The sequence below is a fragment of the Telmatherina bonti genome (assembly GCF_933228915.1).
Source record: "Telmatherina bonti genome assembly, chromosome: 18".
Taxonomy (NCBI): Eukaryota; Metazoa; Chordata; class Actinopteri; order Atheriniformes; family Telmatherinidae; genus Telmatherina; species Telmatherina bonti.
The window spans coordinates 5,507,739-5,530,984 of NC_136616.1; the positions used below are offsets into that span (position 1 = coordinate 5,507,739).

Genomic DNA, 23,246 nt, shown 5'->3' on the forward strand with positions numbered 1-23,246 from the left:
GTGGGATGACTGGTCTCACTGGGAACAGGTCGGTGGGATGACTGGTCTCACTGGGAACAGGCCGGTGGGATGACTGGTCTCACTGGGAACAGGCCGGTGGGATGACTGGTCTCACTGGGAACAGGTCGGTGGGATGACTGGTTTCACTGGGAACAGGTCGGTGGGATGACTGGTCTCACTGGGAACAGGTCGGTGGGATGACTGGTCTCACTGGGAACAGGCCGGTGGGATGACTGGTCTCACTGGGAACAGGCCGGTGGGATGACTGGTTTCACTGGGAACAGGTCGGTGGGATGACTGGTCTCACTGGGAACAGGTCGGTGGGATGACTGGTTTCACTGGGAACAGGTCGGTGGGATGACTGGTTTCACTGGGAACAGGTCGGTGGGATGACTGGTTTCACTGGGAACAGGTCGGTGGGATGACTGGTCTCACTGGGAACAGGCCGGTGGGATGACTGGTCTCACTGGGAACAGGCCGGTGGGATGACTGGTCTCACTGGGAACAGGCCGGTGGGATGACTGGTCTCACTGGGAACAGGCCGGTGGGATGACTGGTCTCACTGGGAACAGGCCGGTGGGATGACTGGTCTCACTGGGAACAGGTCGGTGGGATGACTGGTTTCACTGGGAACAGGTCGGTGGGATGACTGGTTTCACTGGGAACAGGTCGGTGGGATGACTGGTCTCACTGGGAACAGGCCGGTGGGATGACTGGTTTCCATGCCGTCCAGCCAGTTTTTAGAGTTTCTTCAGAGACTCCACAGGGATCCGTGTCAACACCGTTCCGGATCCCGTTTCGTGGTGAAACCGTCGTGCGGACCTTCCTGGAGCTGGTTTGGTGTCAGACGGCGATGCTTCCTGCTGATTGGCTCATATCGACGCAGGAACATGTGAGCTGCAGACGTTTGCTGCCGTTCCTCCTGAGAAGTAAACAAAGTGAGTGAAACTGCTTGTACGTGCACGGTCATGTAAAACCTCACCAGACTGAGGAGAAAGGACTCGGCTGATTGCATCACAAACCGGAATCTGGGGATCCTGCTCCGGAGGTTGTTCCTGACGCTGTATGCTGTGCCGTGGAGGTCACCGGGCCAGAGGTGACGTAACCGTAGAGCCTGTAGTTAGACTGCTCCGATGGGAAACTCTTCGTCTGCTGATCCTGTGAAATCCTGTGGCACACATTCAGCTAGTTTAGTCTCATTCTTCCAGATAAAGGCTGCTCCTCTGCAACACCGTGTCCAGACGGGCTGTTGGCCGTTACGTAACATCACATCAACTCTGATCTTCTTACTCCGGAACTCCAAAACTCTGTTTACAGGCTTTTTGTGGGTTTTTTATTCTGTGATGCTGAGCAGATAATTACATTATACTGCTCACATACAGGTTGCTGTCATCTTTAACACTTTTAGCGCACGTTCACACTGCAGCCGTCTGATCTGCTGGATCCGGACCGCTTGATCCCGGACCGCCGGATCCAGACCGTGGTCCACTTCACGCTTTCCATTGATTTTGTGATTAAAATACAACTATCGAGTACTTTTAGAATTGAGTACTCTAACGATTTTTTTTTTTATTTTTTTTTTTATCATAATTTGTAAAACAGATACTAGAAACTCTACCAAAGTAAATCTATAAATGTATATTAGTGCAGCTGTTGCATGAGGAGGAAAAGGTTTTAAAACGTTACACTTTGGTGCAGCCAACATGTTTGTGGAGAAACAATTCTCAACCGATCGCAAATTTCTGCCTTTTAAAAGATTAAAAGAAGAATTCCCGTAGAAAGAATGACTGACTTGTAAACATGTCCACAGTTAGAACTAGCATAGCGATAGCTAGCCCTAACAATAACATCTGCTAGCATAGCGGTAGCTAGCTATAACATCTGCTAGCATAGCGGTAGCTAGCTAAAACATCTGCTAACGATAACATCTGCTTTCATTGCGGTAGCTAGCTATAACATCAGCTTTCATAGCGGTAGCTAGCTAAAACATCTGCTAACGATAACATCTGCTTTCATAGCGGTAGCTAGCTATAACATCAGCTTTCATAGCGGTAGCTAGCTAAAACATCTGCTAACGATAACATCTGCTTTCATTGCGGTAGCTAGCTATAACATCAGCTTTCATAGCGGTAGCTAGCTATAACATCTGCTCACGATAACATCTGCTATCGTAGCGGTAGCTACACATTTATTTTCTTATGTTTTATTTTTAGTTGCATATTTATTCAACAAATAAAGACAAAATGATTTATCGTTTTTCTTAACCTGCTTTGATGTTCGGCACTCTGAGCTCCTGCTGCAATGCATTCTGGGTATCTTGACCCGTATAGTGATGCTCGATGTCTAGATGCATTGTGGGTAATTCTGAGAGCACTGCTTCCTCTCTGGACTTTGGGATGTTGGTAGGAAGTGGCGTGAGGAGTATGCAGGGAACAGGGTGCATATTCAGACACGGATTCCTTCCAGACTGGGAACAAAGCGAGGTGTTCCAGCGGTCGCCAGCTGTTGGTATAACATCTGGACTAATTGGACCTGAAAGCAGCTGCCAGCCAGATGTAAAATAACATTTAACTTAATAAACTTGTTTTTCTTATTTAGAGCCGTTTCTTGCTTTTAGTTCCTGTTGGTGTTGTTGCAGTTTGATCTCCTTTTCATCCCATTTAATGGAAACTAGCAGGCGCGCCTAACGTCAAATAAAATCCTGGACATCCATTTGGTGTCGGTACCGCCCCCCGTCCCGTCCCGTCCCAACTTAAGCTTTTTAAAAGGGACGTGTCGTCGTCATGGCGCTGCGTCGGTCCTCGTCTCCACGTTGCTCTGTTGAGCTGACAGGTTGAACACCAGCGTCCAAGCTGTTCCCAAGACTCCAGCCGTTACCGGGGCAACAAAACGTCTCAGCTGTGCATATTTGCTCTCGTTACTCCTGTACCGGGTTTTAGTTCCTGTACTCTGTCTGGATGTTGTCAGATTCTCAGTCTGAACACGAGCAGAACTTCCTTGTTCTGGTCCTGATGGAGGTTTTCCCTCCTGGTTCTTGTCCTGATGGAGGTTTTCCCTCCTGGTTCTGGTCCTGATGGAGGTTTTCCCTCCTGGTTCTGGTCCTGATGGAGGTTTTCCCTCCTGGTTCTTGTCCTGATGGAGGTTTTCCCTCCTGGTTCTGGTCCTGATGGAGGTTTTGCCTCCTGGTTCTGGTTCCGATGGAGGTTTTGCCTCCTGGTTCTGGTCCTGATAGAGGTTTTGCCTCCTGGTTCTGGTCCTGATAGAGGTTTTCCTCTCTGGTTCTGGTCCTGATGGAGGTTTTCCCTCCTGGTTCTGGTCCTGATGGAGGTTTTGCCTCCTGGTTCTGGTCCTGATGGAGGTTTTGCCTCCTGGTTCTGGTCCTGACGGAGGTTTTGCCTCCTGGTTCTGGTCCTGACGGAGGTTTTGCCTCCTGGTTCTGGTCCTGACGGAGGTTTTCCCTCCTGGTTCTTGTCCTGATGGAGGTTTTCCCTCCTGGTTCTGGTCCTGATAGAGGGTTTCCCTCCTGGTTCTGGTTCTGATGGAGGTTTTCCTCTCTGGTTCTGGTCCTGATGGAGGTTTTCCCTTCTGGTTCTGGTCCTGATGGAGGTTTTCCCTCCTGGTTCTGGTCCTGACGGAGGTTTTGCCTCCTGGTTCTGGTCCTGACGGAGGTTTTGCCTCCTGGTTCTGGTCCTGACGGAGGTTTTCCCTCCTGGTTCTGGTCCTGATAGAGGTTTTCCCTCCTGGTTCTGGTCCTGATGGAGGTTTTCCCTCCTGGTTCTGGTCCTGATGGAGGTTTTCCCTCCTGGTTCTGGTCCTGATAGAGGGTTTCCCTCCTGGTTCTGGTTCTGATGGAGGTTTTCCTCTCTGGTTCTGGTCCTGATGGAGGTTTTCCCTTCTGGTTCTGGTCCTGATGGAGGTTTTCCCTCCTGGTTCTGGTCCTGATAGAGGTTTTCCCTCCTGGTTCTGGTCCTGACGGAGGTTTTCCCTCCTGGTTCTGGTCCTGATAGAGGGTTTCCCTCCTGGTTCTGGTTCTGATGGAGGTTTTCCTCTCTGGTTCTGGTCCTGACGGAGGTTTTCCCTCCTGGTTCTGGTCCTGACGGAGGTTTTCCCTCCTGGTTCTGGTCCTGATAGAGGTTTTCCCTCCTGGTTCTGGTCCTGATGGAGGTTTTCCCTCCTGGTTCTGGTCCTGATAGAGGGTTTCCCTCCTGGTTCTGGTTCTGATGGAGGTTTTCCTCTCTGGTTCTGGTCCTGATGGAGGTTTTCCCTTCTGGTTCTGGTCCTGATGGAGGTTTTCCCTCCTGGTTCTGGTCCTGATGGAGGTTTTCCTCCAGCTGGACTGTGACAGACGGTTTCCACCCCCTCCCATTGTCCAGCCTCCCTCCAGCTATGGGGCAGTGAAGACGTGGAATCAGCTGCTTCTGACACAAAGGAAACCCGCTGCTATGTGGGCGAAGACCAGAGGACTCTGGCGGACATGTTGTGGCGTTTCTTTGTTCATTTGTTTTGTTTGAAATCATTTTTGCTCTTCATGAGTGTGAATTAAAGTCAGGAAGGATTTCTCCTATGTTCTGCAGATAAAACGCTGGAACATGTAAATAACATCTAACAGCTTCCATGAAGGAATGAATTTTTATCTTCCCTCGGGGAAAATTAAATTATTTCTAAAGTAAAAAATCTACAGATAATCCTGAAAGGTGTCTGAAAATCAGGGATTAAGACAGAAATAAAGGCTAAAATAAACAAGTTTAATCTAATTTATTTATAAATTTTAATGTGTTTTATAATAAGTGGATAGGGTTCAGTTCATGTCCTTTATATTTCCATGCATCCCATTCATTCTGATGTATCGAAGAAAAAAACAGATTCCAATTTATTTGTTTTTATTGAGTGTGTGTGTGGGTAACCCCCCTGACATTATAGTGTTTTCTTATTCAGTCCATTTTAGTTAATGATTTTTTTCTTCAAATTCTGATGGAAATCCCCACAGCGGTCCGAACAAAGAGTGGACCACCCCACCCCCCCCCTCGCGGCAGATCAATAAACAGCCGCTGGACTGTCTACTACGGTCGGACGTCTGTCTCATCCTGCAGCCCTGAAGGTTTCTGCGCCTTTACTGTCTGCTGCATGACCCCCCCCCCCCCCCCCCCAAGTCTACACCTGGACCTGGACGTTGATCTGAAGCTGAGTCTGGATAAAATGGTCCAATCAGCTGCATGTTTACGTAGATGCTGGATGGACAGTCCAATCAGCTACGTGTTTACGTAGATGCTGGATGGAACTGTCCAATCAGCTACGTGTTTACGTAGATGCTGGATGGAACTGTCCAATCAGCTACGTGTTTACGTAGATGCTGGATGGACAGTCCAATCAGCTACGTGTTTACGTAGATGCTGGATGGAACTGTCCAATCAGCTACGTGTTTACGTAGATGCTGGATGGAACTGTCCAATCAGCTACGTGTTTACGTAGATGCTGGATGGACAGTCCAATCAGCTACGTGTTTACGTAGATGCTGGATGGACAGTCCAATCAGCTACGTGTTTACGTAGATGCTGGATGGAACTGTCCAATCAGCTACGTGTTTATGTAGACGCTAGATGGACAGTCCAATCAGCTACGTGTTTACGTAGATGCTAGATGGACAGTCCAATCAGCTGTGTGTTTACGTAAACGCTGGATGGACAGTCCAATCAGCTACGTGTTTAAGTAAACGCTGGATGGACAGTCCAATCAGCTACGTGTTTAAGTAAACGCTGGATGGACAGTCCAATCAGCTACGTGTTTATGTAGACGCTGGATGGACAGTCCAATCAGCTACGTGTTTATGTAGACGCTGGATGGACAGTCCAATCAGCTACGTGTTTACGTAGACGCTGGATGGACAGTCCAATCAGCTACGTGTTTACGTAGACGCTAGATGGACAGTCCAATCAGCTGCGTGTTTATGTAGACGCTAGATGGACAGTCCAATCAGCTGCGTGTTTACGTAGACGCTGGATAGAACTGTCCAATCAGCTGTGTGTTTACGTAGACGCTGGATGGACAGTCCAATCAGCTACGTGTTTACGTAGACGCTAGATGGACAGTCCAATCAGCTGCGTGTTTATGTAGACGCTAGATGGACAGTCCAATCAGCTGCGTGTTTACGTAGACGCTGGATAGAACTGTCCAATCAGCTGTGTGTTTACGTAGACGCTGGATGGAACTGTCCAATCAGCTACGTGTTTACGTAAACGCTGGATGGACGGTCCAATCAGCTACGTGTTTACGTAGACGCTAGATGGACGGTCCAATCAGCTACGTGTTTATGTAGACGCTGGATGGACAGTCCAATCAGCTACGTGTTTATGTAGACGCTAGATGGACAGTCCAATCAGCTGCGTGTTTACGTAGACGCTGGATAGAACTGTCCAATCAGCTGTGTGTTTACATAGACGCTGGATGGAACTGTCCAATCAGCTACGTGTTTACGTAAACGCTGGATGGACGGTCCAATCAGCTACGTGTTTACGTAGACGCTGGATGGAACTGTCCAATCAGCTACGTGTTTATGTAGACGCTGGATGGACAGTCCAATCAGCTGCGTGTTTACGTAGACGCTGGATGGACAGTCCAATCAGCTACGTGTTTACGTAGACGCTGGATGGAACTGTCCAATCAGCTACGTGTTTACGTAGACGCTGGATGGAACTGTCCAGTTAGCTACGTGTTTACGTAGACGCTGGATGGACAGTCCAATCAGCTACGTGTTTACGTAGACGCTAGATGGACGGTCCAATCAGCTACGTGTTTATGTAGACGCTGGATGGACAGTCCAATCAGCTGCGTGTTTACGTAGACGCTGGATGGACAGTCCAATCAGCTACGGGTTTATGTAGACGCTGGATGGACAGTCCAATCAGCTACGTGTTTACGTAGACGCTGGATGGAACTGTCCAATTAGCTACGTGTTTACGTAGACGCTGGATGGAACTGTCCAATTAGCTACGTGTTTACGTAGACGCTGGATGGAACTGTCCAATTAGCTACGTGTTTACGTAGACGCTGGATGGACAGTCCAATCAGCTACGTGTTTACGTAGACGCTGGATGGACAGTCCAATCAGCTACGTGTTTATGTAGACGCTGGATGGACAGTCCAATCAGCTACGTGTTTACGTAGACGCTGGATGGACAGTCCAATCAGCTACGTGTTTACGTAGACGCTGGATGGAACTGTCCAATTAGCTACGTGTTTACGTAGACGCTGGATGGAACTGTCCAATTAGCTACGTGTTTATGTAGACGCTGGATTGAAAAAGTTTCTATTGAAAAGTTCATGAAATTAATTGACATAGAACGTTTTCAGCGATGAATTCAGCAGATTACTCTGTTGGATTTCTGGCTTTATTTGGCAGAATTCTCACATTTGTAAAACATTTGTCAGCCGTTGCTTTGGTTTGTTCTGCTTTTCCTTCAACTCCTCGTTCTGTTTCACGTGATGCGCCCATTTGCTTTCTAAGGGAACGTTAGTCCTGCATATGACGCATGTCGCTGTTTTGTTGGCGGAATATTCTAACAAGAAATGACGACATATTCCAAACGTAACACTAAATGTTAGCATGACAGACACCCGTACAGCTGCATCGCCACCTGCGATTCAAGACAGTTGCCATTCGAGGTTGCGTAACTTTCATTCTGTGTGGCGGGAAAAAAAGTTCCTCCTCTCGGCCACACCACCGATCCCCAGGAGGGGAACCAGCTTTTTTTATTAACGGCCATACAAAACAGCGGTTTTGCACGCAGACTGTCTGATAGCACATCGCACTCTAGCCGTTTCCATGGTGACTGATGGCATCCTTGCTGTTCCCCTTGCTTTTGGCGAGATCTGCGAGTGGTTCCGATGCTACCATGGGTACAGCTCTGTTGTGCGGTAGCCGATGCTGCTTCAGGATGCTGTCGTGTTGGAGCTGTGCAGTATTTACACCTGGTCCGAGGCGGATGACGGCAGCCTACATACAGCAGCTCTGGAGGCAGAAAGCAGGACGCTGCCAGCAGAAGCTATTTTTGGAAACACTCACCCAGTTTGGTGAAATGGCCGAGGTCTGGCCTCGCTGGGGCTTTGTCCCGGCAGCATGGGAGCTGCTGCTGGCTTTACTGGTTTGTATGGAGGTTATTAAATGGTACAAGGACATGTGAAACATCCCTGGAGCTGCTGGAGGAGTTGAACTATAAAAACTCGGGACATTAAAGCCAAATATCCTGTCAGGGTTCTGCATGGCCGCTTGGCTAACCTTCTGCTTTGCTTTCCAGCCTCACTGCTGCTGGGACATGAAAGCAGGAGAAAACATGGCTGCAGGGTCAGTCTGACGTCTGCTGCTTTCTCTTTCAGATCTGTCCAAGAACCGTCTGTGTGAACTTCCTGAGGAGCTCTGTCAGTTCATCTCGCTGGAGACTCTGAGCTTATACCACAATGGGATGCGCTCGCTGTCCTCCAGCCTGGGCAACCTGCAGGCCCTCACCTACCTCAACCTCAGGTACGCGGGTCTACCGTCACAGACCAGTCCAGTTAAAGTCCTGCTGAAGTGATCCGTCGTATGATCCACATCAGACCAGCTGGGCTCAGATAAAGTCTCGTTCTGCAGCGTGAGAGGACGTTCGGCCTCCGACATCGATACGGTTCACAGATCGATCATCGATCCACGGAGGGATCTTCGTGTTTATTCTGCTGGTTTAAGCCTGATGCAGAATCAGGTCATTTCCATTAGAACTCCAGTTTTTATGTATTTAGGTTTTATTCAGTTTCTAGGTGAAGTGCAGTGTTAGTAACGCGTGTCTGACGGGGAAGGAGCTGCTTTGCATGGTTAGCTTGTCTTTCATTTGGATATATTTTAATCTGGAAAAGCAAGACGGCAACTTGAAGTGTGTGTGGAGGAGCCGCGTTTCCCTTCAGCCAGGAAGGGAAGAGGAAATAGTGCTGCAGACACCTTCCAGGTGAACTTCCAGCAGACCAGGTGAAACCTGAAGCGTGGAAAAGCTAGCCCGCAGTCTGTCTGACAGGGATCATTCTGCAAAGTGAAATGCTGGAATGCTGCGTGACAAAGCGACTTGCATGTAGGTGAAGGAAATCTCCAGTTTGGGTTGTTCCGCCCACTCGCTGCAGCTCGTTGAGAATGTTGTTATTTCACAGCGCAGCGTTCGCCGTGCTAACGTCTGAGCCCCGGTCTGTTAGCAACGCTGTTGGACCGTTGAAGATTATTCACACACATCCTGCTGCCCTTCGACACCTCCGCTCCAACCTTCCACATGTTGTGTTGACGCCAAGAAGAATAGCTGTATTGCAATAGCTAGTGGAGATCAAAATAAATACGAATACACATTCAAACAGCTGCTCTCTGTTTTTATTAAGAAGCGGTTCCAGACATCGTACTTGAGGTTTTTTCTTATAGATAAATTGGAAAAACATTTAATTCAATTAATCTGAAGACGTGGTGTTTCCATGGAGACGTGACGCTTCCGTGATGTTTCCATGGAGACGTGGCGTTTCCATGGAAACATCCCGTCTTCATGCTGACTGGGATTAAGAGCTTTGACAGAAAGTTTTAAGTTAAAAGAAAAACTAGCAAAGCGAGGATAGTGGAAAGTTTTACTGTCGTTAAATGATTGATCGATATGAGACGTTATGACAGCTGATTTAACTCAACCACTTTTATTCACATCAACTCACAACAGACAAGTAAAATATGTCGTTTTCTTCCTGGTCAGACGTGGAATGAAAAGGTTTTCCTCCAGATGGCGGCTGTGTCCTGATGTTCAGGCCTCATCAGCTGTTATAACGTTCTGTTAAAGTCGTCTGGAAAACTTCTGAAAAACGAGCTTTAACTGGGAATTCCTCCCTCTAAAATGGTTTAACTTCATGTTTCCAGGCTGGCTTTATGTTGTCAGGTTTTAGAAACAAACTGTGGGTCTGAACAGCTCTGTTTACTCTGGCGATGAAGAGGAGGCCATCCCAGTCCTTTCCAAACCTTCACTCCTCCATGCTAACTGTTGCTAGGAGACAGGAAACCCCTCCGGCGGGCAGCAGGAGTTGGTTCAGAGCAAGATCATGTGAGAAGATGTTTAACAGGGTTCTGGTGTGTCTTCACAGCCGTAATCTCCTGTCCAGTTTACCCCCGTCGGTGTTCCAGCTTCCCCTCCTGCGAGTTCTCATCATCAGCAACAACAAGCTGTCTTCACTGCCGTCCTCCATATACTCCCTCATCCATCTGCGACAGCTGGTACGGCTCCCAGATCTTTTCCTGACTGGTTCTCACAGTGCAGTGTCTTAATCGGCGTCTTGTTTTCCTGTCAGGATGCAAGCTGCAACGAGCTGCAGCTGCTGCCGTCAGAGCTCGGTCAGCTGGAGGGACTCAGGGACCTCAACCTGAGGAGGAACCGGCTCACCACCTTGCCTGAAGGTACGGCCACGCTTCACCATCAACCTCACATCCTGCTGCCAGACCCCACTCATGTTGCTCGTCAGGAAGTTTCATAGTCATTCGGATGCTGATCATTAATGTGCTTATTGATCAGTTATACGTTTAGGGAACAGCAGCTTTAATGGGTCTTTCAGCAGTTAATGTTTCATTAGGAGGAAATGGAAACGTCAACGCAGAACTGGGCCGTCCTCTTCATCAGGCCCACATTCTGGTACCGAGTAAACAAGGTGGAAACTTTCCTCTGCAGAGATTCTGCACAATATTAATATGAAGCATCACACAACTGCTGCACCATGAGAATCTCCCGTTCCACCTCATCACCATGAGAATCTCCCGTTCCACCTCATCACCATGAGAATCTCCCGTTCCACCACATCACCATGAGAATCTCCCGTTCCACCTCATCACCATGAGAATATCCTGTTCCACCACATCACCATGAGAATCTCCCGTTCCACCACATCACCATGAGAATCTCCCGTTCCACCTCATCACCATGAGAATCTCCCGTTCCACCACATCACCATGAGAATCTCCCGTTCCACCTCATCACCATGAGAATCTCCCGTTCCACCACATCACCATGAGAATCTCCCGTTCCACCTCATCACCATGAGAATCTCCCGTTCCACCACATCACCATGAGAATCTCCCCCGTTCCACCTCATCACCATGAGAATCTCCCGTTCCACCTCATCACCATGAGAATCTCCCGTTCCACCACATCACCATGAGAATCTCCCGTTCCACCTCATCACCATGAGAATCTCCCGTTCCACCACATCACCATGAGAATCTCCCATTCGACCTCATCACCATGAGAATCTCCCGTTCCACCACATCACCATGAGAATCTCCCGTTCGACCTCATCACTATGAGAATCTCCCGTTCCACCACATCACCATGAGAATCTCCCGTTCCACCACATCACCATGAGAATCTCCCGTTCCACCTCATCACCATGAGAATCTCCCGTTCCACCTCATCACCATGAGAATCTCCCGTTCCACCTCATCACCATGAGAATCTCCCGTTCCACCTCATCACCATGAGAATCTCCCGTTCCACCTCATCACCATGAGAATCTCCCGTTCCACCTCATCACCATGAGAATCTCCCGTTCCACCTCATCACCATGAGAATCTCCCGTTCCACCTCATCACCATGAGAATCTCCCGTTCCACCTCATCACCATGAGAATCTCCCGTTCCACCTCATCACCATGAGAATCTCCCGTTCCACCTCATCACCATGAGAATCTCCCGTTCCACCTCATCACCATGAGAATCTCCCGTTCCACCTCATCACCATGAGAATCTCCCGTTCCACCTCATCACCATGAGAATCTCCCGTTCCACCTCTTCACCATGAGAATCTCCCGCTCCACCACATCACCATGAGAATCTCCCGCTCCACCTCATCATGATGAGAATCTCCCGCTCCACCTCATCATGATGAGAATCTCGCGTTCCACCTCATCATGATGAGAATCTCCCGTTCCACCTCATCATGATGAGAATCTCCCGCTCCACCACATCACCATGAGAATCTCCCGTTCCACCTCATCACCATGAGAATCTCCCGTTCCACCTCATCACCATGAGAATCTCCCGTTCCACCTCATCACCATGAGAATCTCCCGTTCCACCTCATCACCATGAGAATCTCCCGCTCCACCACATCACCATGAGAATCTCCCGCTCCACCTCATCATGATGAGAATCTCCCGTTCCACCTCATCATGATGAGAATCTCCCGTTCCACCTCATCACCATGAGAATCTCCCGTTCCATCTCATCACCATGAGAATCTCCCGCTCCACCACATCACCATGAGAATCTCCCGTTCCACCTCATCATGATGAGAATCTCCCGTTCCACCTCATCATGATGAGAATCTCCCGCTCCACCACATCACCATGAGAATCTCCCGTTCCACCTCATCACCATGAGAATCTCCCGTTCCACCTCATCACCATGAGAATCTCCCGTTCCACCTCATCACCATGAGAATCTCCCGTTCCACCTCATCATGATGAGAATCTCCCGTTCCACCTCTTCACCATGAGAATCTCCCATTCCACCTCATCATGATGAGAATCTCCCGTTCCACCTCATCACGATGAGAATCTCCCGCTCCACCTCATCACCATGAGAATCTCCCGCTCCACCACATCACCATGAGAATCTCCCGCTCCACCTCATCATGATGAGAATCTCCCGCTCCACCTCATCACCATGAGAATCTCCTGTTCCACCTCATCACCATGAGAATCTCCCGTTCCACCTCATCACCATGAGAATCTCCCGTTCCACCTCATCACCATGAGAATCTCCCGCTCCACCTCATCACCATGAGAATCTCCCGTTCCACCTCATCACCATGAGAACCTCCCGTTCCACCTCATCACCATGAGAATCTCCCGTTCCACCTCATCACCATGAGAACCTCCCGTTCCACCTCATCACCATGAGAATCTCCCGTTCCACCTCATCACCATGAGAACCTCCCGTTCCACCTCATCACCATGAGAACCTCCCGTTCCACCTCATCACCATGAGAATCTCCCGTTCCACCTCATCACCATGAGAATCTCCCGTTCAACCTCATCACCATGAGAATCTCCCGCTCCACCTCATCACCATGAGAAACTCCCGTTCCACCTCATCACCATGAGAATCTCCCGTTCCACCTCATCACCATGAGAATCTCCCGTTCCACCTCATCACCATGAGAATCTCCCGTTCCACCTCATCACCATGAGAATCTCCCGTTCCACCTCATCACCATGAGAATCTCCCGTTCCACCTCATCACCATGATAATCTCCCGTTCCACCTCACCATGATGAGAATCTCCCGCTCCACCACATCACCATGAGAATCTCCCGTTCCACCTCATCACCATGAGAATCTCCCGTTCCACCTCATCACCATGAGAATCTCCCGTTCCACCTCATCACCATGAGAATCTCCCGTTCCACCTCATCACCATGAGAATCTCCCGTTCCACCTCATCACCATGAGAATCTCCCGTTCCACCTCATCACCATGAGAATCTCCCGTTCCACCTCATCACCATGAGAATCTCCCGTTCCACCTCATCACCATGAGAATCTCCCGCTCCACCTCATCACCATGAGAATCTCCCGCTCCACCTCATCACCATGAGAATCTCCCGTTCCACCTCATCATGATGAGAATCTCCCGCTCCACCTCATCATGATGAGAATCTCCCGCTCCACCACATCACCATGAGAATCTCCCGCTCCACCACATCACCATGAGAATCTCCCGCTCCACCTCATCATGATGAGAATCTCCCGCTCCACCACATCACCATGAGAATCTCCCGTTCCACCTCATCACCATGAGAATCTCCCGTTCCACCCCATCATGATGAGAATCTCCCGTTCCACCTCATCATGATGAGAATCTCCCGTTCCACCTCATCACGATGAGAATCTCCCGTTCCACCTCATCACAATGAGAATCTCCCGCTCCACCACATCACCATGAGAATCTCCCGTTCCACCCCATCATGATGAGAATCTCCCGTTCCACCTCATCATGATGAGAATCTCCCGTTCCACCTCATCATGATGAGAATCTCCCGTTCCACCTCATCACAATGAGAATCTCCCGCTCCACCACATCACCATGAGAATCTCCCGTTCCACCTCATCACAATGAGAATCTCCCGTTCCACCTCATCACCATGAGAATTTCCCGTTCCACCTCATCACCATGAGAATCTCCCGTTCCACCTCATCACCATGAGAATTTCCCGTTCCACCACATCATGATGAGAATCTCCCGTTCCACCACATCCCAAAGCTGCTCTGCTGGATGTAGATCTGGTGACTGTGGAGGCTGTTGGAGGACAGTGAACTCATCGTCATGGTGGAGATGATGTGAGCTTTGTGACATGGTGCATCATCCTGCTGGAAGTTTCCATCAGAAGATGCTCCACTGTGCTCAGAAAGGGATGGACATGGTCAGCAGCAGGACTCAGGTAGGCTGTGGAGGTTAAACCAGGTCATGTTGGTGCTCCAGCCTGGTGATCCTGACGGCAGGATGGATCCATGTTGTCATGATGTTTCCAGCAGATTCTGATCCTACCATGTGAATGTGGAGCTGAACTGGAGACTCATCAGACCAGCAACGTGAAGATGGTTGTGGCTGAAAATTCCAGTAAATAATCATACCAACAACCTGAAATCTCCTTTCGTCTTAGTTCTGATGCTCAGATGGAACTTCAGGTCGTCTTCACCGTGTCTACATTCTGCCGTCTGGTTGGCTGCTTGGATATATGCAGTAACAGGAAGTTGATCAGATGGATCAGATTAAGCGAAGGCCTAGTGTGTAGATCTGTGTGTTGTTACGATGTGCAGCTACTTCAGTAAATATTCATGAATTTTAAGCATTTTTGGATGTTAAAGTTTTGGACCTTTCCTTTTCTTCTCTGATCTTCATCCAGAAATATCTGAACTCCCGCTCGTCCGGCTCGATGTGTCCTGCAACCGAATTTCTCACGTGCCTTTGTGCTACCGTCACCTGCGGCATCTACAGAGCATCTCACTGGACAACAACCCCCTGCAAATGCCACCTGCGCAGATTTGCTCCAAAGGCAAATATCACATTTTCAAGTACCTGAACATGGAGGCCTGCAAGCGGAGCCAAGAGGAGCTGGATAAACACCTGAGGCCCAGCGGATTCAGCAGCTGGTGAGGAAACATGGCTGGACTTCCTGTTAACATCTGAGATGGAGCTTTACAGGAATGAAATGAGATCAGATGCAGAGTGTGAACTTTGTTTCATAGGAGCAGGAGAAGCTGTTAGCTTAGCTTCACAGAAGCAGTTCAATCAGTTAGCTTAGCTTTACAGAAGCAATACAATCTGTTAGCTTAGCTTAGCTTTACAGAGGCAAACGGAAGCAATACAATCAGTTAGCTTCATTCTGCAGAAACGGTGGAAGCAGTTAGCTTAGCTTAACAGAAGTATTAGAAGCAGTTAGCATAGCTTAACAGAAGCATTAGAAGCAGTTAGCATAGCTTAACAGAAGCATTAGAAGCAGTTAGCATAGCTTAACAGAAGCATTAGAAGCAGTTAGCTTAGCTTAACAGAAGTATTAGAAGCAGTTAGCATAGCTTAACAGAAGTATTAGAAGCAGTTAGCATAGCTTAACAGAAGCATTAGAAGCAGTTAGCATAGCTTAACAGAAGCATTAGAAGCAGTTAGCTTAGCTTAACAGAAGCATTAGAAGCAGTTAGCATAGCTTAACAGAAGTATTAGAAGCAGTTAGCATAGCTTAACAGAAGCATTAGAAGCAGTTAGCTTAGCTTAACAGAAGTATTAGAAGCAGTTAGCATAGCTTAACAGAAGTATTAGAAGCAGTTAGCATAGCTTAACAGAAGTATTAGAAGCAGTTAGCATAGCTTAACAGAAATATTAGAAGCAGTTCTCTGGGCTTCCTTTACTGTTTATACTCTTTGCAGAACCTGTAAAGTTTACGCCTTTAATGATATGAAACATCTGAGACGATAAACAGAATGAAGAAATTGTGACAGATGTGACCAAAGCGATCGAAGTCCCGTCTTCTGTGTCTTCTAACGGATCTTGTTCTGTTTCGGGCTAACACAGCGAGCTCTGCAGATCCTTCCTGAAACTAATGGGGCAACAAACTCCAGATCCAAAACAGACAAAAAAAGCTTTTTCCCTCTAAATACCGAACTGTTCCTTCAGTACGCTGCTGGGAAAACTGAAATAACGAATGTTTTCAGGTCATGTCTAATGGGTGACAGACTGGTTGGTTAGTGATGGGTCAGCTGCTGCATTAGAAGTCAGTATGTGAGCTCAGATATAAGTCCAGAGACAGACACAGTCAGCACACTGAGGCGGATTTATCTAATATTTATGAAGTCAAATGGAGCCTTTTAGCTGCCAGCAGAAGGATTTCTCTGGAACCAGAACTGCAGGACGTCAGGCGCAGATAAGAGGCAGTATTGATGACTGGAGGAGAAAACCATGAGTCACTGGCCTTGCAGTTTGTTAACAGTGTAAACACAGCGATGTTGACGTTCCCCTGCAGCCTGTCGGACCAGGAGCTGTTCGGGGGGCTGGACTCCGGCTTCAACAGCGTGGACAGCGGCAGCAAAAGGTGGTCGGGCAACGAGGTAAGCCTGCTGGACTCACCTGGAAAACAGAGGGAAGGGGAACGCATGAGGGTGACAGTGGTGTCCTCTGCTCAGTCAGCAGATGACTTCTCGGAGCGCTCCCTCCGTATGGCCGAGGTCGGCAGGGACCAGAGGAATCTGGAGGAGGAGGAGGAGGAGGAGGGGTCTCTGGAGGCCAACAATGGTGAGAAAGTCCCTCCTCTCGGCTTCCCCGTCTTTAGTTCCGCTTGTAGCTCTGGTTCTGCCTCTGCAGTGAACGGCGAGGCGGAGCAGATGGACTTCGACAGCGTGGCGGCGGAGGAAGAGGAGGAGGAGGTCAGGATGGATGCGCCGACGCCTCCTGTACCGCTGCCGCATACGGTACGGTCAGTCTGCTGTCTGTCGCCACAACTCGTCCGTCAGCGGAAAGACGTCATGATGTCTGTCCCCGATTTACAGGAGACGTCTTCATCATCATCTCCATCATCTTCATCGCGGACGCAGGACTCAGCAGCGCGCAGGTAAGTCACACCTGACCTCCGGTAGAGCTTTCAGAGATCGGCTACTTCCTTCCAGAACGTTCTCAGCTTCACGTCCCATAAACACAGCTTCCTGCTGTTACCGGTGCAGCGGTGAAACCCGTCCCCCTCAGCTTCCTGCTGGGTGCAGCGGTGAAACCCGTCCCCCTCAGCTTCCTGCTGGGTGCAGCGGTGAAACCCGTCCCCCTCAGCTTCCTGCTGGGTGCAGCGGTGAAACCCGTCCCCCTCAGCTTCCTGCTGTTACCGGTGCAGCGGTGAAACCCGTCCCCCTCAGCTTCCTGCTGTTACCGGTGCAGCGGTGAAACCCGTCCCCCTCAGCTTCCTGCTGTTACCGGTGCAGCGGTGAAACCCGTCCCCCTCAGCTTCCTGCTGTTACCGGTGCAGCGGTGAAACCCGTCCCCCTCAGCTTCCTGCTGTTACCGGTGCAGCGGTGAAACCCGTCCCCCTCAGCTTCCTGCTGGGTGCAGCGGTGAAACCCGTCCCCCTCAGCTTCCTGCTGGGTGCAGCGGTGAAACCCGTCCCCCTCAGCTTCCTGCTGGGTGCAGCGGTGAAACCCGTCCCCCTCAGCTTCCTGCTGTTACCGGCGCAGCGGTGAAACCCGTCCCCCTCAGCTTCCTGCTGTTACCGGTGCAGCGGTGAAACCCGTCCCCCTCAGCTTCCTGCTGTTACCGGTGAAAACACTGTCGATCAATAACTCTGCTAGTGATTGGAAAGCTGATCAAGTCCAGTTTAAGCGATCAGCTGTGACTGAAGTTGGAAACGTTTTTGCTGCTCTGCTTGGTCTGGCTGGAAGTCCGGTCCGTCTCCTGGTTTTTCCCTCCTCCTTGCCTGGCAGGCTAATTTCCGCTGGGAAAGTCAACAGGTAATGACCCACCAGGCCGCTCCACGTCCGTTGTCGCTACGTTTGCTGACATCAGAAGCTTCGTTGTTTTAAGTTCAGGTTCCAGATCCAGACGGAACTGGTTTCCAGCTCGACCAGTACATTACACAAAAGTTTCATTTTTAATGGTCCTTTTATTTTTAAAAGTTTTTGCTGGTATTTATATAAATATTATTCTTGCACTTTTTACATTTTTTTTCTAATTTTTTTCTCATATTTTGTTTTATATTTGCTTTTGTTAATAATTTATCAAATCTTATCAAATCACTTTATTAAAATATTTATTAGTTGGATTAAAATATTAAAATATCCTGATGTTTAGTGCGGCCCGGTCCGACCCTCCATACGGCCGGTTTTGGGCCGCGCACCGTATGTTTCACAGCTGTCAGATTTTCTCAGCTTCAAAATTTATTTTATGTTTCGATCTGATGGTTAGAAACGACTCCAAGCGAAGCTGCTCTGTAGGTCTCTGACCCGGTTCTGACCCGGCTCGGTTCTGACACCAGCATCGCGTCTCGGCAGATAATTCTGGATGAGACCCCGCAGAGACCCAGGTCCGGACCGCTTTCCTGTTTTAAAACGGGTCTTCCAGATTTTTTCCCGCTGGACTAAAAGTAGATCGGCAAACTGAAACGGAAGTTTTGCTTTTGGGAATTCACGTCGGCATGAAAAACGTTTGACGTGATGAAAAGCTTCCGTCGCCACAAAGTCACAAATCAATACGTCCGAAAAATTCCAAGAACACCAGAAAACATCCAGAGAAGAAGGAAATGAGTCAGTCCATGAAAACCAGGAGAGAAATCAAATAGAAGAAATAAAAAATCTGATCACATCATTTATTATGAAATGAAAGTTTTCATTCATTTCACAATGCAGGGAAATTAAGTAAAGTCAATATAATAAATAATTTAGTTAGATAAAATTAAAATGATTACATTTTTTAATCAGGTAAAAACATTAATTGGATAAAATACAATAGATAAAAACAATTAATGACTTGAAAAAATTCTATTCAATGGAATAAAGATAAAAAATGAAGTAAAAAAAAATTATTAAAACAAAATAAAAATTAAGTAGAAAATGACATTAAATCAAATACATGAGAAATAATTAAAAAATCATAAATCTGATGAAATAAAAGGGCTCACATTAAAAGAAATATTTGTAATGAATAATGAAATAAAATTAAGTCACTACAAATTTGATTTAAAAAATAGAAAATAAAAAATGAAGTAAACAAAAACATTGAATTGCAAATGCAGCAAGTGAGATTAAATGAAAAAAGTAGAGAAATTAATAGAATTAAAACAATAAATGAAATAAAATATAATTTAAGTAAATAGAAATAAATATATTGGATTGTAATAAATAACTGGATAAAATAAAATTATTAAAACAAAAAAGAATAAAATGTGAGTGTTGAACATCGATGTCTGCGATGATCTGAGTCGTTGCTCTGCAGCATCTGGTGGCATCCTGCTTCTATACCTTCACTATAATATACTGGTGCTTGGTCCGTGGGATCCGGTTCTGGTCTGGACCTGGACCTGGACCTGGACCAGGACCTGGACCAGGACCAGGACCTGGACCTGGACCTGGACCAGGACCTGGACCAGGACCAGGACCAGGACCAGTCTGAACTGTGAAGACTGAGCCTCGTCTGACAGGCGGATGAAACCACCTCAGTCCTCTCTGCTTCCTCCCAGACCCAGCGTCCAGGTGGAGGTGTGCTCCCAGTCCTGCCCGCCGTCTCCGTCCAGCCCCACCCTGGAGGAGCGGCGGCGACCCGGCACGCTGCAGATCTGGCAGGAGCGGGAACGGCAGCAGCAGCAGAGGGACAAGCCCAGGTGGACAAATCCTCCATTCTGATCCGTTTACTGCAAACGGAGCAAATCTGACCCGTTTCAACCCAAACTTCTCATTTCTGCAGTTTCACCAAGTCGTCCAGCAGAACAGGAAGTCACGTGACCAGCTCGCCACCAGCAGGAAGTAGCTCATGGTGAGTGGAGTCGGTGCGCCACACGTTCCGTCCTGACGGAGGATTAACGCCGGTCTCTGTCTCCCTCTAGTGGCGGCTCACCAGACAGCAGTTCCCACTGCGGCCTGCGGCAGAGATGTGGGGTGAGCTTCATTGTGCTTCATCATCACATGACCATGTTTACGTTTACTGACACGTGTTTGTTTGATCAGAGCGCCGAGCAGACGATCAGCGCGTCTCCTTCCCTGCTGCTACAGCGCTCCAACAGCAGAACAGGTACGCCGCTCACCTGCCTTCAGTCAGCTGGGGCTAAAAACAGCAGATAAAGCTGGAGACCTGCACGGTTAGACGTGTTCCTGCAGGACTCCCTTTACCTGACGGGTCCTGATGAGGTTCTGGTGGGTTCTGACAGGGTTCTGGTGGGTTCTGACAGGTCCTGATGGGTCCTGACGGGTCCTGATGAGGTTCTGGTGGGTTTTGACGGGTCCTGACAGATCCTGATGGGTTCTGACGGGTCCTGATGAGGTTCTGGTGGGTTTTGACGGGGTTCTGGTGGGTTCTGACGGGGGTCTGATGGGTTCTGACAGATCCTGGTGGGTCCTGACGGGGTTCTGGTGGGTCCTGACGGGGTTCTGGTGGGTCCTGACGGGGTTCTGGTGGGTTTTGACGGGGTTCTGGTGGGTTCTGACGGGGGTCTGATGGGTTCTGACAGATCCTGGTGGGTCCTGACGGGGTTCTGGTGGGTCCTGACGGGGTTCTGGTGGGTTCTGACGGGGGTCTGGTGGGTTCTGACGGGGGTCTGGTGGGTTCTGACGGGGGTCTGATGGGTTCTGACAGATCCTGGTGGGTCCTGACGGGGTTCTGGTGGGTTCTGATGGGTCCTGACGGTTCCTGACGGGTCCTGATGGGGTTCTGATGGGTCATGATGGGGTTCTGATGGGTCATGATGGGGTTCTGATGGGTCCTGATGGGGTCCTAATGGGGTTCTGATGGGTCCTGATGGGGTTCTGATGGGTCCTGGTGGGGTTCTGATGGGGTCCTGATGGGTCCTGGTGGGGTTCTGATGGGGTCCTGATGGGTCCTGATGGGGTCCTGATGGGGTTCTGATGGGTCCTGATGGGTCCTGATGGGGTTCTGATGGGTCCCGATGGGGTCCTGATGGGTCCTGATGGGTCCCGATGGGGTTCTGATGGGTCCTGATGGGGTCCTAATGGGGTTCTGATGGGTCCTGATGGGTCCTGATGGGGTTCTGATGGGTCCTGGTGGGGTTCTGATGGGGTCCTGATGGGTCCTGATGGGGTCCTGATGGGTCCTGATGGGTCCTGGTGGGGTTCTGATGGGGTCCTGATGGGTCCTGATGGGGTCCTGATGGGGTTCTGATGGGTCCTGATGGGTCCTGATGGGGTTCTGATGGGTCCCGATGGGGTCCTGATGGGTCCTGATGGGTCCCGATGGGGTTCTGATGGGTCCTGATGGGTCCTGATGGGTCCCGATGGGGTTCTGATGGGTCCTGATGGGTCCTGATGGGGTTCTGATGGGTCCTGATGGGGTTCTGATGGGTCCTGATGGGTCTCGATGGGGTTCTGATTGGTCATGACGAGGTTCTGATGGGTCCTGATGGGGTTCTGATGGGTCCTGATGGGGTTCTGATGGGGTTCTGATGGGTCCCGATGGGGTCCTGATGGGTCCTGATGGGTCCCGATGGGGTTCTGATGGGTCCTGATGGGGTCCTAATGGGGTTCTGATGGGTCCTGATGGGTCCTGATGGGGTTCTGATGGGTCCTGGTGGGGTTCTGATGGGGTCCTGATGGGTCCTGATGGGGTCCTGATGGGTCCTGATGGGTCCTGGTGGGGTTCTGATGGGGTCCTGATGGGTCCTGATGGGGTCCTGATGGGGTTCTGATGGGTCCTGATGGGTCCTGATGGGGTTCTGATGGGTCCCGATGGGGTCCTGATGGGTCCTGATGGGTCCCGATGGGGTTCTGATGGGTCCTGATGGGTCCTGATGGGTCCCGATGGGGTTCTGATGGGTCCTGATGGGTCCTGATGGGGTTCTGATGGGTCCTGATGGGGTTCTGATGGGTCCTGATGGGTCTCGATGGGGTTCTGATTGGTCATGACGAGGTTCTGATGGGTCCTGATGGGGTTCTGATGGGTCCTGATGGGGTTCTGATGGGTCCTGATGGGTCTCGATGGGGTTCTGATTGGTCATGACGAGGTTCTGATGGGTCCTGATGGGTCCCGATGGGGTTCTGATTGGTCATGACGAGGTTCTGATGGGTCCTGATGGGTCCCGATGGGGTTCTGATTGGTCATGACGAGGTTCTGACGGGTCCTGATGAGTCTCACATGTACCAGTGGGTTCTGTACAACAGCTAGCCGACACAGCGGTCGTATATAAAGACGTATTTCTCTTTAGTTAAGCTGTTTTCTAGGATTTACTACGGTATAAAATAACATTTACAGTCCTGATCTGTTTCCATCAGACGGCCCGTCCTCCCCGAAGACGTCCCCTCCTTCCGGTCAGGCCCAGAAACCCAACAGCTTCCTGTTCAGGACCTCATCCCGAAGCAATGTCAAGCCCACGGGTTCGCACACACACACACACACACACACTCTCCCGCAGCAACGTCTTCCTTCTGGAAGGGTCCAACATGATGTCCACCATGTCCTCTGCTTTCAGGAGCCTCCTTCACGCTGGGCGAGTCCGGCAGAAGTGAGTCTCGGACAACATTGCGTTCTCCGAAAGAGGAGAGACCGGACGTGACGCAGCTACGCAAGGTACCAGACACACACACACACACACACACACACACACACACACGCGCGCGCGCGCGCATGCACACAGCTGATTCACAGCTGACCTGGGTAACAACATCACACCTCCTCCTCCGCAGACGCTGGAGTCTCGGCTAAAGATCAGCCTTCCAGAGGACCTGGGCGAGGCGCTGTCCAACGGGACCGTCCTCTGCCAGCTGGTCAACCACATCCGACCACGCTCCGTCTCCACCATCCACGTTCCCTCCCCGGCAGTGGTGAGTCGGACCGTCTGTCCTCGGCAGCACATGGCTGCCATGTTTGATAGCGATAGAAAATGTAACGTGATATCTCGTGATAACGTCGTCCAAATGCATCCCAACCTCCGTGGGACTCAGCTGAGCAAGTGGACGAGGACGGATGGCCAATTAGAGTGCAGATAGCATACATAGTGTGACATACATGATGTTATAACCACTGAT

At 49.6% G+C, this 23,246-nt stretch overlaps 1 protein-coding gene across 3 annotated transcripts in view; it reads left to right on the top strand.

The window, feature by feature from the left end:
- The window catches only part of lrch4 (leucine-rich repeats and calponin homology (CH) domain containing 4), a 47,708-nt gene that overhangs the window by 15,330 nt on the left and 9,132 nt on the right, over positions 1–23,246 (top strand). For all 3 annotated transcript variants that reach the window (XM_079257344.1, XM_079257345.1, XM_079257343.1), the window contains exons 2-16: positions 8,371–8,515; positions 10,126–10,255; positions 10,330–10,435; positions 14,936–15,182; positions 16,547–16,631; positions 16,707–16,815; positions 16,885–16,991; positions 17,070–17,131; positions 19,736–19,876; positions 19,960–20,028; positions 20,099–20,150; positions 20,220–20,283; positions 22,494–22,595; positions 22,691–22,788; positions 22,905–23,042. In XM_079257344.1, coding sequence (XP_079113470.1) covers positions 8,371–8,515; positions 10,126–10,255; positions 10,330–10,435; positions 14,936–15,182; positions 16,547–16,631; positions 16,707–16,815; positions 16,885–16,991; positions 17,070–17,131; positions 19,736–19,876; positions 19,960–20,028; positions 20,099–20,150; positions 20,220–20,283; positions 22,494–22,595; positions 22,691–22,788; positions 22,905–23,042 — 1,655 coding nt within the window. The remainder of the gene's footprint in view (positions 1–8,370; positions 8,516–10,125; positions 10,256–10,329; positions 10,436–14,935; positions 15,183–16,546; positions 16,632–16,706; positions 16,816–16,884; positions 16,992–17,069; positions 17,132–19,735; positions 19,877–19,959; positions 20,029–20,098; positions 20,151–20,219; positions 20,284–22,493; positions 22,596–22,690; positions 22,789–22,904; positions 23,043–23,246) is intronic.